General features: G+C 45.4%; 1 protein-coding gene across 4 annotated transcripts in view; it reads left to right on the forward strand.

Annotated features, from left to right (window-relative positions):
- The first annotated feature begins 563 nt into the window (after window positions 1–563).
- Window positions 564–15,503, forward strand: part of DDX10 (DEAD-box helicase 10) — a 629,111-nt gene continuing 614,171 nt past the window's right edge. For 3 of the 4 annotated variants that reach the window (XM_045482720.1, XM_045482717.1, XM_045482719.1), the window contains exons 1-3: window positions 612–916; window positions 12,549–12,609; window positions 13,588–13,718. In XM_045482720.1, the coding sequence (XP_045338676.1) occupies window positions 731–916; window positions 12,549–12,609; window positions 13,588–13,718 (378 nt within the window). In that variant the 5' untranslated portion in view covers window positions 612–730. Of the gene's footprint in view, window positions 917–12,548; window positions 12,610–13,587; window positions 13,719–15,503 lie in introns of all 4 variants that reach the window. The other variant, XM_045482716.1, reaches the window with a different exon arrangement.

Genomic DNA, 15,503 nt, shown 5'->3' on the forward strand with positions numbered 1-15,503 from the left:
GTAATTCACTGAAGGCCAATTCACTTAAAATGATTTATTGCAAATAACTTTGTTTTCAATTCTTTTAGTTTTCATTTTGCCTTCATAGCAAATTCAGTTCGACTGTGCTTCAGCTCGCTGCTGCAGCAGCAACTGAGTCTGAGGGGCCGGAAAAAAGGGAAAACCTAGAGGGACAGTAGAATATAGAATAATCATTTTTTTTTTATTCCTAGGTTGGTACTCTGCAGAGGAATATTTGATTTTTGGGCAAATCTTTCAGCTCCCTGGGCCGACATACGCAAAAAGGGGGATCACAACTGTAACTCAGATTGAGCACGTGTGCTCGTGTGTGCGTGCCTACGCGCACGCTCGCTCACGCTTTGCCAAGGTAAACCCAGGGCAAGCGTGTATTAACAGCCAAAAAGTGTTAAGCGTGTGACGTCACCATAGTAACAGCAGCCGTGCGCATGCGTCCATTTAAAGGGCCGGCGTGCTCCTGGCGCCGCTAGCCCCGCCTTCTTCCTCAGGCCGCTCCGCCCTGCGGAATCCAAGTCGCCAATCACCGCCCACTTTTTCCTTGCAGTCCAAGGCGCGTGCCCCGGTTTCAAAAGCTCGGGGGCGGGCTCTGGGTTTCGCGCACGCGCAGTCTCCCTCTCCCCCACGCTGGTTCCGCGTCTCCTCAGAACCGTGCCTCCGCCTGGCCTGAGGTGTCTCGTGTCTGGGGGCGGTGTGGGCTGTCGCCGCCGCCGCGATGGGCAAAACTGCCGACTGTCGGGGCCCGGAAGGCCGGCCCGACCCGGTGCGGAGCTTCAACCGTTGGAAGAAGAAACACAGCCACAAGCAGAGCCAAAAGAAGCAGTTGAGGAAGCAGCTGAAGAAGCCCGAGTGGCAGGTGGAGCGCGAGAGTATCAGCCGCCTCATGCAGAACTACGAGAAGGTGGGGCGGGGGCGCGGGGTGGGCGGGCCGCGGGGCTGGGGGGTACCTGCGGCGACCGGCCACCTATCCCGGGGGCACGCCGTCGGTCCACAGGGCTGCAGAAGGGAAGCGGCGAGAGGGGCCCGGAGGAGGCCCCACGGGGGGTCACCTGGGTGCTGCAGACCCGGCCAGTGGACCGTCCGGGCCGCTCTTCTGCGCGTCACGCCGTTCCTGATGAAGTGATGGGAATGCACTTCGGAGTAAGGAGATGAGTAGTGAAACAGTTACTCTAATACTCACAGTAATACCCACCACGGTGGTGGGAATCATGACACCTAGATTTGGAGCCGCTAACCCATCCATAATAATACCAATTATTTACCTGGAACTGAGGTACGGGTCGTACTCCTGTTGTACAGATGAGAACAGTGAGGCTCTGAGAAGATAAGGAGTCTTTTTTTTTTAAATTTAAAACAATTTTTTTATTAAACCAATGTTTTAATGTTTATTTATTTATTTATTAAAAAAAATTTTTTTTTTCAACGTTTTTTTATTTTTGGGACAGAGAGAGACAGAGCATGAACGGGGGAGGGGCAGAGAGAGAGGGAGACACAGAATCGGAAACAGGCTCCAGGCTCTGAGCCATCAGCCCAGAGCCTGACGCGGGGCTCGAACTCACGGACCGCGAGATCGTGACCTGGCTGAAGTCGGAAGCTTAACGGACTGCGCCACCCAGGCGCCCCTTAATGTTTATTTTTGAGAGAGAGAAAGACACAGAGTGTGAGAGGGGGAGGGGCAGAGAGACGGAGACCCAGAATCGGAAGCAGGCTCCGGGCTCTGAGCTGTCAGCACAGAGCCCGATGCGGGGCTCGAACCCACGGACTGTGAACTCCGAGATCATGACCTGAGCCCAAGTCAGAGGCTCAAGCGACTGAGCCCCCCAGGTACCTGGGCAAGGAACCTGTTTTAAGCTCCCATATTAGTTGCTGGTGTGCGATTGGGACCTAGACCCATGTCTTTCCAGTTCCAGAGCTTTTCCTTTTTTTTTTTTTTTTTTTTAATTTTTTTTTAACATTTATTTATTTTTAAGACAGAGACAGAGCATGAGCGGGGGAGGGTCAGAGAGAGGGAGACACAGAATCTGAAACAGGCTGCAGGCTCTGAGCGGTCAGCACAGAGCCTGACGCGGGGCTCGAACTCACGGGCCGCGAGATCCTGACCTGGCTGAAGTCGGACGCTTAACCGACCGAGCCACCCAGGCGCCCCAGTGCTTTTCCTTTTAACCGTCATGCCAGGTCTGCATCCTGCATCATCGGTCTTCGTTCATCTCGTTTTCTCTCCTTAGGTTCGTGACCCCATCCAAGAATTGACTTAGGGAAAGTTGGATTCCGAGTCTGTTTCTGGCACCTGCCACCCCACATTGTTGTTGATATCCCCAGATGAGTATCCCTGTGGTTCCCATTTTGACCTCTTGTCCTCACTGTGCCACCCCCTCCGCCCGGCACTGTCAGTACCCCTTCTTCTCTTCCCCACCCCTAAATCCCTTCTTTTGGCCTTCACCCTCCTCACTCACCCTCTCAGTGATTGCCCCCTTCTAGTGAGGTATAATCGGGTTTAATATGTGGGACCTTTCTGGAATTATGGTCATCAAGTGTCATGCTGGTATAGCTTTCCTTTAAGCGACCCTTAGGTCAACGGTAAGATTAGATAGATAAACTTTATCTTTGTCTGGGTTAAGGTAAATGGTAATTGGATCCTGACTTTTGACGACCAGACGAGTGACTTTGGGCAGGTTACTTATTCTGTCAGCTTCGCCTTTCTTGTCTTTAGAAGGCATAGTAATATTTGTAAGTTGTTGTGAGGAGTTAGTAAGAATGCGTGTGAAGTGTTCTGCATGATGCCCGATACATATAAATGTATTCGCTGTTAAATTATTACTACTATTGCTGATGCACAGCGCTTCAAGAAACCACTGTAAACTACCATTAGATGGCATTTTAGAGTCTTGATCTAACTAGAATTGCTTAGGGGCTATATAGTCTCAGCCCTTCTTTATCCTCTTCCCTGCTGTGTAATCCCAAGGGTTATTCCTGGGGACTGGTGACTCCTTCTTGTATTCCATCCACAGCTCTTCTGAGTTCATATTCTTTTTTTCTGACCGTGCTGGATGTTTTTACCTGAGTGTCGTAGGATCGCTTAAAAACACAAGTCCAAAACTGAGCTCATTATCTTTTATTTCTAAATTCACAGTCCTGTGTATTTGTTCCCTATTTGCCACTCTAACAAATTTTTTCTCATAGTTCTGGAAGCCATAAGTCTGAAATCCAGTTCACTGGCCTGGAATCAAGGTATCAGCAGGGCCGTACTCCCTCTGGAGGCTCTCAGGGAAAATCCCACTTCTTTTTTTTTTTTTTTTTTTTTTTTAATGTTCATTTATTTCTGAGATAGTTGGAGACAGAGTGTGAGTGGGGGAGGGGCAGAGAGAGAGAGAGGGAGACACAGAATCTGAAACAGGCTGTAGGCTCTGAGCTGTCAGCACAAAGCCTGACATAGGGCTTGAACTCATGAACTGCAAGATCATGGCGTGAGCCGAAGTTGGACGCCCAAACAACTGGGCCACCCAGACGGCCCAGAAAATCCCACCTCTTGCTTCTAGTTTCTGGTGGCTGTTTGTATTCCTTGGCTTGTGGTTGCGTTCAGTCTGTGCTTTGGATAGCTTCCCTTCTGTCCTGTGTCAAATCTACTTCTAACCATTTTATTTTTATTTATTTATTTAAAGTTTATTTATTTATTTTGAGAGAGAAAGGGAGTGATTGGGGGAGGGGCAGAGAGAGAGAGAGAAAATATCCCAGGCAGGCTTCACACACTGTCCCTGTGGAGCCCAACGCCTTGTTCAGTCTTATGAACCATGAGATCATGACCTGAGTCGAAATCAAGAGTCAAATGCTTAACCCACTGAACCACCCAGGCGTCCCTTATTTATTATTTTTATTTTATTTTATTATTGTTCTTTATTTTATTTTATTTTTTTAACGTTTTATTTTTGAGACAGAGGGAGAGAGACAGAGCATGAACAGGGGAGGGGCAGAGAGAGAGGGAGACACGGAATTGGAAGCAGGTCCCAGGCTCTGAGCCATCAGCCCAGAGCCCGATGCGGGGCTCGAACTCACGGACCGTGAGATCGTGACCTGAGCCGAAGTCAGACGATTAACCGACTGAGCCACCCAGGTGCCCCTTATTATTGTTCTTTAAAAAATATTTATTTTGAGAGAGCGAGAGAGCAAACATGAGCATGGGAGGGACAGAGAGAGAGGAGAGAGAGAGAGAATCCCAAGCAGGCTCCACACTGTCAGTGCAGAGCCGGACATGGGGCTCAGTCTCATGAGCCATGAGATCATGACCTGAGCCGAAACCAAGAGTCAGATGCTTAACCAACTAAGCTACCCAGGTGTCCCTGTTTTCCTTTTATTTGAGAGAGAGAGAGAGAGCAAGCATGAGCTTGCACGTGAGCAGGGAAGAGGGACAGAGGGAGGGAGACAGGATCTCGAGCAGCCTCCACACTGAGCACAGAACCCAACTCAGGGCTTGATCCCATGACCCTGGCTCATGGCTGAGCCAAGATCAAGAGTCAGATGCTCAACTGAGTGAGCCATCCAGGTGCTTTGTACTTCTGCACTTTTTTTTCTTTTTTTTTAATTTTTTTTTTTAACGTTTTTATTTATTTTTGAGACAGAGAGAGATAGAGCATGAACGGGGGAGGGTCAGAGACAGAGGGAGACACAGAATCGGAAGCAGGCTCCAGGCTCCGAGCCATCAGCCCAGAGCCCGACGCGGGGCTCGAACTCACAGACCGCGAGATCGTGACCTGAGCCGAAGTTGGACGCTTAACCGACTGAGCCACCCAGGCGCCCTGTACTTCTGCACTTTTTAAATAAGGATACTTCTGATTGTCTTTAGGGCCCACTCAGATAATTGAAGATAATTGCCCATCTCAAGGTCTTTATTTTTTTTTTTTATTATTATTTTTAACGTTTATTTATTTTTGAGACAGAGAGAGACAGAGCATGAATGGGGGAGGGGCAGAGAGAGAGGGAGACACAGAATCGGGAGCAGGCTCCAGGCTCTGAGCCATCGGCCCAGAGCCCGACGCGGGGCTCGAACTCACAGACCGCGAGATCGTGACCTGAGCCGAAGTTGGACGCTTAACCGACTGAGCCACCCAGGCGCCCTGTACTTCTGCACTTTTTAAATAAGGATACTTCTGATTGTCTTTAGGGCCCACTCAGATAATTGAAGATAATTGCCCATCTCAAGGTCTTTATTTTTTTTTTTTTATTATTATTTTTAACGTTTATTTATTTTTGGGACAGAGAGAGACAGAGCATGAATGGGGGAGGGGCAGAGAGAGAGGGAGACACAGAATCGGGAGCAGGCTCCAGGCTCTGAGCCATCAGCCCAGAGCCTGATGCGGGGCTCGAACTCAGGGACCGCGAGATCGTGACCTGGCTGAAGTCGGACGCTTAACCGACTGAGCCACACAGGCGCCCTTCAAGGTCTTTAATAACGATGTGCAAAATCACTTTTGCCATCTAAGGTAATATTCACAGTTCTGGAGGTTAGCATATGGATATACTTGGGGGCTGTTGTTTAGCCCACCACATCCTAGCCCCACCGTGTAAGCAGACTGTCAAGCTAGAGACCTAGGAGTAATCCTAGACACTTCCCTCTTACCACTTGTACTTACATCCAGTCAGTCACACTGATAATTTCCTCTGCCTTTTAAGTTTTTTAAACTGTTACTCTGTCCCCCCTGCTATGTCTTAGTTCAGGCCCCATCATCTCTTGTCTGGGTTAACTACAGTAGTTATTGCTTATAATAGGGATTAACAAGCTTTTTCTGTAAAGGACAGGATAGTAAATGATTTCAACTCTGCATGTCAGAAGGGTGGAACCACTCAACCCTGCCATTGTAACATAGAGGCTGCCATGGAAATAGTTAAACAGATGGGTATAGTTGTGTTCCTGCAAAACTTCAGTGAGGAAAACTGTGGCTAATGGGGATTTGGCCCTTAGGTCTTACTCCCTTCTACTCTATCCTCCATATTGCTGACAGAATGATTCTTTCCAAGATGAAAATCCAGTCATCCTATTATTGATAAAAACCCTTCCTTGACTCACAATTACTTTCAGGAAAATGGTCAAATACTTTATTAAAACATTTTTTTTTAATGTTTATTTTTTTTTTGAGAGAGAGCATGAGTGGGGGAGGGGCAAAGAGAGAGGGAGACACAGAATCTGAAGCAGGCTCCAGGCTCCTAGCTTTGTCAGCACAGAGCCTGATGCGGGGCTTGAACCCACGAACTGCGAGATCATGACCTGAGCCGAAGTCGGACGCTTAACCGACTGAGCCACCCTGGTGCCCCAATGGTCAAATACTTTAATGTGTCAACATGTTCTTCTCTAGTGGAAGCATAAGTTATCTGTGGTCAGGCAGACCTGGCTTAAATCTCACTCAGTTTGGGTATTGACTAGCCAGTTTCTTAATATTCCTGAGTCTCAGTTTCTTTCATTCAGCAGAGACCACTAAATGTTACAAGGCTCAAATGAGGTAGCCTGAGATAGGCATATGTGAAAGAACAATTGGTAGTTTTGTGAATTGGCCTTGGTCCTTGATGCTTCTTGTCCTGGTACTTGATGTTTCCACCGTTTGCAGTGAGCACCCCCATTCTCTCACTCTAGGAATACTTGCCAGGACTTTAGGATTGAAACTTCTCTTCCCAACCTCCCCAGGTAGAGTTAGGGTTGCTGTCTGTAACGTTTTGTATACACTTTTGTTACAGCATTTATCACCCGGCTGTGATGATTGGTTTCTTTAACTTTTTCGTTAACTCTCCCACTAGACCATGAACTTCAAGGTCAGAAACCATGGATACACTCACCTTTTCGCTTCCCAGACACTGGTAGCACAATGGTTATCCTAGAATAGGCGCTCAGTGTTGACATGTTGTTTGGTGCATGAGGACCTTTTCCAGATTGCCTTATTCTAGTTGGTAACATCAGTCTATTCTTTTTGGTCTTTTGTTTTAATTATAATTACTAACATTTATGAAGCTTTTTACATGTTATTTTGCCATATCGTCACAGTAGACAACATCATGAGACTATTTACATTATATGGGTGAGAAGCTTTAAGGAAGAGCAAGACTAAATAATTTCTGTAAGGTTAAGTAGCTGGTAGTGAGAAACTTCTGACTCAGGTTAGTCTAGGACTGATGCCAGACTCCAAATCACTATACTTTACTGCATTGTACTGCATGGATGTTTAAATTCTAATCTTTTCACTAAATTGAAGGAGTAGGTTTTTCCTGTAAGTATTGCCATGTTTTATTATTTTTTTTTACTCATAGAAATATTTTCTTTTTTTTTTATTAAAAAGATTTTTTTTTAACATTTATTTATTTTTGGGACAGAGAGAGACAGAGCATGAATGGGGGAGGGGCAGAGAGAGAGGGAGACACAGAATCAGAAGCAGGCTCCAGGCTCTGAGCCACCAGCCCAGAGCCTGACGCGGGGCTCGAACTCATGGACCGTGAGATCGTGACCTGAGCTGAAGTCGGATGCTTAACCGACTGCGCCACCCAGGCGCCCCTAGAAATATTTTCTTAATATTTTGTCAAGAAGGGAATGCACTGTGAATCGAATACCAGGGCTAGCCGTACTAGAATACCAGCAAAGCAGATTGTTACTGTCCAGGTAACTAAGGTTCAGACCCTGACTACAAGCTGCCTCAGATGATAACATTTGTGCATAAAACTTTTCTTACAGTGTGTTTACAATACAGGGGTGCTGCTAGGTAGAGTCTGTGGGAAAATACTGGACAATTTGATTCAGAAACATTTTGTAACAGTTTGACAAGGCACTTGTTGAGGCCTAGGTCGTAAAAGATGGGAAAAAATACATGTCTTTGTCTCTAGGGCAGAGAGTTGGTACCTATGTACAGTGCTGTGGAGTTAGAGTGGTGTAATTATGGGGACAGAAGTTGATTTATTCTGTCCCTGCCATTTCTGGCTAGGTGAATTAGAAGAATATGTTTACTCTGGGCATGCTCCCCTTCCTCCTCGTGGTTGCAGCCTCAGGCCCGGCTTGTGGAGCTGAGTGTGAGCTGGATTGCAGCCCCTATACCTCAGCCGTTGTAAATGTTTTTATTTTTTTATTTTTTTAAGTAGGCTTCATCCCCAGTGCGGAGCCCAACATGGGGTCTGAACTTATGACCCTGAGATCAAGACTTGAGCTGAGATCAAGAGTCAGACACTTAACCGACTGAGCCACAGGTGCCCCTACATGCCTTTGTGTAGGGCGCGAACCGCCCAGCAGTTTGTGGTGGCCGTGAGTGGAGCAGCTTTGAATGATGTGTTCTCCAGATAGAAAAGATGGGCAAGAACATTGTAGGTCAAGGGAGCAACCCAAGGATATACAAAAAGATGTGAAAATAAGTGATGTTCTCTGAGGGGGAGATTCTCCTTGAAGTGTGGTATGTGTTCCCAAGCTGGCTCCGGGAGAAGAGGGGCAGAGGTGGATTGACAATGGTTTTGGAGGCTGTAGTAGTTAGAATAATGGCCTCCTAAAGATGTCTGTAGCCTAATCCTGAAACCTGTGAGTAAGTTACATGGCAGGGAGTATCTGTAGAAGCTGGAAAAAGCAAGGATATGGATTCTTTCCAATAGTCACCAGAAAGAATGGAGCCCAGCCATACACTGTAATTTTAGCTGTGTGAGATCCATTTTGGACTTCTGACTTTCAGAGTTACAAGTTAATAAATTCACGTTGGTTTAAGCCACTGTTAATGGGAATTTGTTTCAGCAACCATAGGAAGTACATACAGAGGCCATGTTTAGAGACTTTATTATATTTTTTGTATTTTATTTAAAAAATTTTTAAAAAAATGTTTATTTTTGAGACAGAGAGAGACAGAGCGCTAGCAGGGGATGGGCAGAGAGAGAGAGAGAGACAGAGAGAGACAGAATCTGAAGCAGGCTCCAGGCTCTGAGCCGTCAGCACAGAGCCTGATGTCAGGCTTGAACCCATGAACCATGAGATCATGACCTGAGCTGAAGTTGGACGCTTAACCAACTGAGCTACCAAGGTGCCCCCATGTTTAGAGACTTTAACCAAAAATAGTAGGCAGTCTCTGGGGGCAAGTAGAGAGCACACCCAAAGGCTGTGGAGGCTGAGACCAGGTCAGAGACTGTTAGTATAGTGTAGGTCTTAGATCTTCTGACAGGCAAATGCCAAAGTGGGATTAAGTGAATTGGAGATTTTTTTTTTTTTAACATTTATTCATTTTTGAGAGACAGAGCGTGAGTGGAGGAGGGGCAGAGAGAGAGGGAGACACAGAATCTGAAGCAGGCTCCAGGCTCTGAGCTGTCAGCACAGAGCCTGATGCGGGGCTTGAACTCCTGGAACATGAGATCATGACCTGAGCTGAAGTTGGACGCTTAACCGACTGAGCCACCCGGGTGCCCCAGTGAATTGGAGATTTATTGGGGGGAAGTGTCTGTGCAAGTGAAAGAGAAGGAACAGAAATAGGGAAAGGAGGGAGTTGGAGGAGCCATAGGAAGAGACTCAGGCTGCAGCACAGTCTAAGAAAGCTTCTGTTGATGGGGCGTCCTAGAGCCACCGTTGCCCATTAAGGGAATCTCCTGTCCTGCAGGAATGGGTCTCTGGTTGTCCTGCTGCTAGGGAAGAATGGTGCTGTCAGTGGTAGATCTGGAGGACCGACCGCTGCTGGGGAGTCAGGACTGAGTGGCTTATCCCTAAGGCCACCCTGTAAGGATGTGTGTTGGGGGCTCTGAGGGAGAGTTGGGGATTGAAGCTTGTTGAGAGAGGTTGGAGATCTTTGTTTCAGTTCCCCTGTTGTCACTGCTGCTGAATGACTCCATCTCTGCACCTGGGATTCTTTTAGACTTGCTTTGAATCAGCTAGTGCTGTATAGGAACCCTGCATTCTAATGTCATTTCCCCCCTATAGTCAATCAGAATTCGGGGTGGCTTGAGGCGGATTGCTTTTCTTGTCGTGACTGCAGTGGGTGGAGCATTCCAGGATGTTCTTACACTTACTTTCTTCTCCGGCTTTGAGGATGTGGAAGCATTATTTGCTTTTGTGAGAAACATGAGTAGTGAGAAGAGAGTTGCAAGAAATATAGGAGGTAGTTGAGTGGTGTCCACCCTGCTTTTCCTTCCGCCCCCCCCTCCAGCTTTCCCTGGAAAGCTGATGAGAAGTCTGGGACAAGTACTGTCACTGGAAAATTGTTTCCTGATTTCAGAAGAGTGATACAGATTTCAGAGGGAGTGTGAACATTGAAAGACAGGAGTGATTTTTTAAGAAAAGAAACATCTGAGGGGAAGGGGAGAAAATGTTGTTTTGTTTGTAGGACCCATAGCCGACTCTGTGACTTCTAATTATTCCTTGGATTGTAACAGAGTTTTCTTTAAAAAAAAATTTTTTTTTAACGTTTATTTATTTTTGAGACAGAGAGAGACAGAGCATGAACAGGGGAGGGGCAGAGAGACAGGGAGACACAGAATCTGAAACAGGCTCCAGGCTCTGAGCTGTCAGCACAGAGCCCGATGCGGGGCTCGAACTCACGGACCGTGAGATCATGACCTGAGCCGAAGTCGGACGCTTAACCGACCAAGCCACCCAGGCGCCCCAAACAGAGAGTTTTCTAGAACAGACTTGACAACCGTTTTCTGTAAAGGGCCAGATAGTCAATATTAGGCTTTGTGGGCCACATGACCTGTGTCACAACGGCATAAGCAACACGTAAAGGAGTGGTTGTAGCTGTGCTCCAGGTTAACTGTTTGCAAAAACAAGCAGCAGGTGAATTGGGCCATAGTTTGACTCCTGTTCTAGTTCATGAGTTGAGTACAGATTTTCTTCTATTTCTTTGACTTTTTTCTAAGAAAATGTTGTAAATGTTTATGGCTGATAAAGTGCCGGAACCGTTTTCATTTTTCCAGACTTTCCATTTAGGAGGGTTGACAGACTAGAGGGAGATGTGCAGCATTTCCTTGGAGTGGCCCGCTGTGCCTGGGCTGTGTCTCTGGTGGAGGATGAACGTGTGTTGCCCGTCTGGCTCCTTCTGTAGACATTCTGTTCTTTGTGAAAACAGCTTTTTAGCTGATCGTACCACAAGTGCACATGTGGACTTCACCTAATTTTAATGCTGTGTTTGGGAGATTGACCTTCTAATTGGGAGGTCAGTTGACCTAATTTTTTTTTTTTTTAATTTTTTTTTCAACGTTTATTTATTTTTTGGGGGGACAGAGAGAGACAGAGCATGAACGGGGGAGGGGCAGAGAGAGAGGGAGACACAGAATCGGAAACAGGCTCCAGGCTCTGAGCCATCAGCCCAGAGCCTGACGCGGGGCTCGAACTCCCGGACCGCGAGATCGTGACCTGGCTGAAGTCGGACGCTTAACCGACTGCGCCACCCAGGCGCCCAGTTGACCTAATTTTAATGTTGTGTTTGGGAGATTGACCCCTTGATGGGACAAGATGTTCTAATGAACTTTTCTCTCTCTCATGTGAGTGTACTGATTACTCCTCTTTACTGTTCTCTGGAATGATTTGTGGGAATCAAGGCAATGTTTTAATACTTGTGTTTGCAGCATGTGAGAACAGAGACTAACCATATCTGGGCTGCTTTAAGAATCTTGGAGAAGATGATGTGTAGACTGTAAAATGAAATAAAAGCTGTCATCCCTTTACTGCCTGGAGTATAATTTAAATAAATGAACCTTACAAATGCAACTTTTCCCTTTTGTGAATCATGAATAATTTGGCAGCGTATTCCCAGATCTGAACAGGAGTTCCTGCTTTCAGCATCTGTAATAAAATAATTCTCCTGAGTAACCGAAATGAAATTCAGAAAATTGGGTTTATGCTAATGAAGAACATCAGTAATGAACATTTAGATAATGTAAAGTTAAAGGGCAAAATGTTACTTATTGTGGCTTCAAAGCATAACAGAGACATTTCCTCTGGTTATTGTTAAATAATGCCCCCTCCTTTACTATACCCCCGAATGAGGAGTTGTCTGGTTGGATTTTGCATGCCATTGACTTATGGTTAAAACTTGAAAAGGTTTGTGATAACAAGATACATTTCTCCAATTAAGTTCAATCATTTCTCCAAAGTGTGTAAGTAGAAATATTCTCATTGTGCTCTGTGGCGTAGAGTCCCTTTGCTCCTTATTTCTTAAACTGATATTCCTTGAAGGATGGTCTGAAGGTAAAGTTTCTTCCTAAAATTGATGTGCTGTTGACCTACCATATTCTTAGAGGTGAAGGAGGGTGGTGGTGGTGATGGTTGTGTGTGTGTGTGTGTTGAATGAATGAGGTGTTTTTATTTTTAAACCAATTTAAGTTGTTACAAGTTTATATTTTTGATTCATGATAACTTCCTTATGGTGCATTTCCTTCTAGAAGGAACATTGGTTTTTAATTAGTAGTGATGATTGAATTCAATCCTGTAGTACCAAGAATTAGCTGGACGGCACAATGTAGACAAAAAATGGTTTTGTTGTAAGACAAATGAATTATATAGTATGTTATTTTACCTTAGCTGAACAGTCTCCTTGTTCTTTTTTCAGATAAATGTAAATGAAATTACAAGATTTTCAGATTTCCCTTTGTCCAAAAAAACATTAAAAGGTAGGAGGATGGTAATCTTGGGACATGTTGTTGGATTTCTTGATGTTTTTTATAAACAGAAAAATATTTAGAGTATTTAACCTGAAAAAGATCATTTTGGCAAATAATTTTGATATCTTGAACCTTTAACACCAGGAAACAATATTAATTCATTTGAGTTTTACTGATGTGTCATTCTCATCTCCTTTCTGGACTGGTTAAAGAGCAGTAGTGAAAAAACAAGATGCCATAGCCTGTCAGGAATTAAAATAAAATCTAATTATGTTAAAATGAACAAGAAAACAAAAGTGATGTCTTTTATATTGGTGTGTCAGGGCCACCAGAACAAAATCCCACAGACTGGGGGGCTTAGAAGAAATTAATATTCTCACAGTTATGGAGGCTGGAAGTCCAAAGATGGAGTTGTTGGCAGGTTTAGTTTCCTTTGAGAGCCATTATCGTGGAAGGGATTGTTCCAGAACTCTCTCCTTGGCTTGCAGATGACGACTCTCTTGTGCATCTTCATGTGGTTGTTCCTCTGGACAGTCATACCATTGGTATCTCTTTTGTGTCCAGATTTCCCCTTGTGAGGACACCAGTCACATCAGATCAAGGCTCATTTGAACTTAATCATCACTTCACAGGCCCTCTTTTTTTTTTAGTGTTTATTTTTGAGACAGAGAGACAGCATGAGCAGGGGAGGGGCAGAGAGAGAGAGGAAGACAGAATCTGAAGCAGGCTCCAGGCTCTGAGCTGTCAGCACAGAGCCTGACATGGGGCTTGAACTCACAAACTGCAAGATCATGACCTGAACAAAGTTGGACGCTTAACCGACTAAGCCATCCAGGCACCCCAAAGGGCCTCTTTCTGAATACGGTCACAGTCAAAGGTACTGGGTGTTAGGCTTCAATGTAGGAATTTTAGGGGGCGCCGTTCAGTCCGTACTACTGTTTTGTAGGAGTTTTCTACAGTATCACTTTCCTCCCTTCTACACGGCAGGTTTGCAAGAAGCCCAGTACCGTTTGGTAACTGAGATACAGAAGCAGACTATTGGATTGGCTTTGCAAGGGAAAGATGTTCTTGGAGCTGCCAAGACAGGATCTGGCAAGACTTTGGCTTTCCTTGTTCCAGTAAGTAGTTTATTCATACTGGGTCAGGTCCTCTATTACGTGATTTTATTTTACTTATTTATTAATTTAAAAAAAATGTTTGTTTTTGAAAGAGAGAGAGACAGAGTGTGAGTAGAGGAGGGGGAGAGAGACAGGGAGACACAGTTTTGAAGCAGGCTCCAGGCTCTGAGCTGTCAGCACAGAGCCCAATGCAGACCTTGAACCCACAGACCGTGAGATCATGACCTGATCATGATCAAAGTTGGATGGGGGCGCCTGGGTGGCGCAGTCGGTTAAGCGTCCGACTTCAGCCAGGTCACGATCTCGCGGTCCGTGAGTTCGAGCCCCGCGTCGGGCTCTGGGCTGATGGCTCAGAGCCTGGAGCCTGTTTCCAATTCTGTGTCTCCTTCTCTCTCTGCCCCTCCCCCGTTCATGCTCTGTCTCTCTCTGTCCCAAAAATAAATAAACGTTGAAAAAAAATTAAAAAAAAAAAAAAAAAAAAAAGTTGGATGTTCAACTGACTGAGGCACCTAGGTGCCCCTAAACCTTTTTTTAGTGTTTATTTATTTTGAGAGAGAGAGAGTGCACACAAGCAGGGGAGGGGCACAGAGTGAGAGAGAGAATCTGCACTGACAGCGCAGAGCCTGATGCAGGGCCTGAACCTGTGAACCTGAGATCATGATCCAAGCTGAAATCAGGAGTTGGATGCTTAACTGACTGAGCCACCCAGGCACACTGTTATTTATTTATTCTAAAAAAAATGTTTATTTTGGGAGAGAGCATGTGCGTGAGCAGGGGTAGGGGCAGAGAGAGAGGGAGAGAGAGAATCCCAAGCATGCTCCATGGAGAATCCCAAGCATGCTCAGCATGGAGCCCCATGTGGGGCTTGAGCCTGTGCGCTGAACCATGAGATCATGACCTGAGCCGAAACCAAGAGCCGGATGCCCAACCAACTGAACCACCTAAGTGCCTCTCTGTTATATGATTGTAAAGCATTCTTTGCCTAGGTACAAATCATTATGGAGAGAGTTGTTTCCTATTGGATTCCCCTGGCTAGAATGCCGCTTTTATCAGACAGGGGCCCCCAGCTGTCCTGTTCTCCACCATATTCCCTCCATTCTAACGCAGTGCCTTTCACATGGTGGACGCTCAGTAACTTGAATGAATGAATTACCTTAATCAGCCTTTACATTCCTGAAGGATATGGTTGTTCCTGGGTGGCAGGTTTGGATGGTTCTACCCTGTTGTAGGACCACGGAAAGGCCTCGGAGGCTATTCATGCGCTTATGCTTGTAAACCTGCCAGTTTCATTTATATTTGCCACTTGTTTAGGATAAAGCTGAAATATGCTCATTTAGATTGAATGACTCGTTGAAAATTTTCCAGGACGTTGATATCTGTCCTTTTGAGCAGTAAAACTCGTAGGACTTTACTTCTATCTCAGTTGTGCTGTCGATCTCATAATTTAATTCCTACGAAATAATTGGCTTAGAAAAATCATATTTGAGTTTTTGTCCCAAGTATTGAAAAGTTGTTTTTATTTTTCTCTTAAATTCAATTTTTCCTAACAATGTCTGCCCACAACTAGAAAATTCAGTGACTATATAATTATAGTAACTACACGGATGAAAGTTTATTTTAATGTGGTTTCCATTCAGAGAATGGTGACAGATATTTTTCCAAAATGTGTTTGAATAGTTTGAGGGCTGTACATACCTTTCATCGATTGCCATTCTTCTCTGGGCAGGGCTCTGGCAGCAGCTGAGCTGCCAGGGCCTGATTTTCCCTTCCCTCTATGACTTGAGG

The sequence above is a fragment of the Leopardus geoffroyi genome, chromosome D1, assembly GCF_018350155.1.
Source record: "Leopardus geoffroyi isolate Oge1 chromosome D1, O.geoffroyi_Oge1_pat1.0, whole genome shotgun sequence".
In the NCBI taxonomy this organism is placed as follows: domain Eukaryota; kingdom Metazoa; phylum Chordata; class Mammalia; order Carnivora; family Felidae; genus Leopardus; species Leopardus geoffroyi.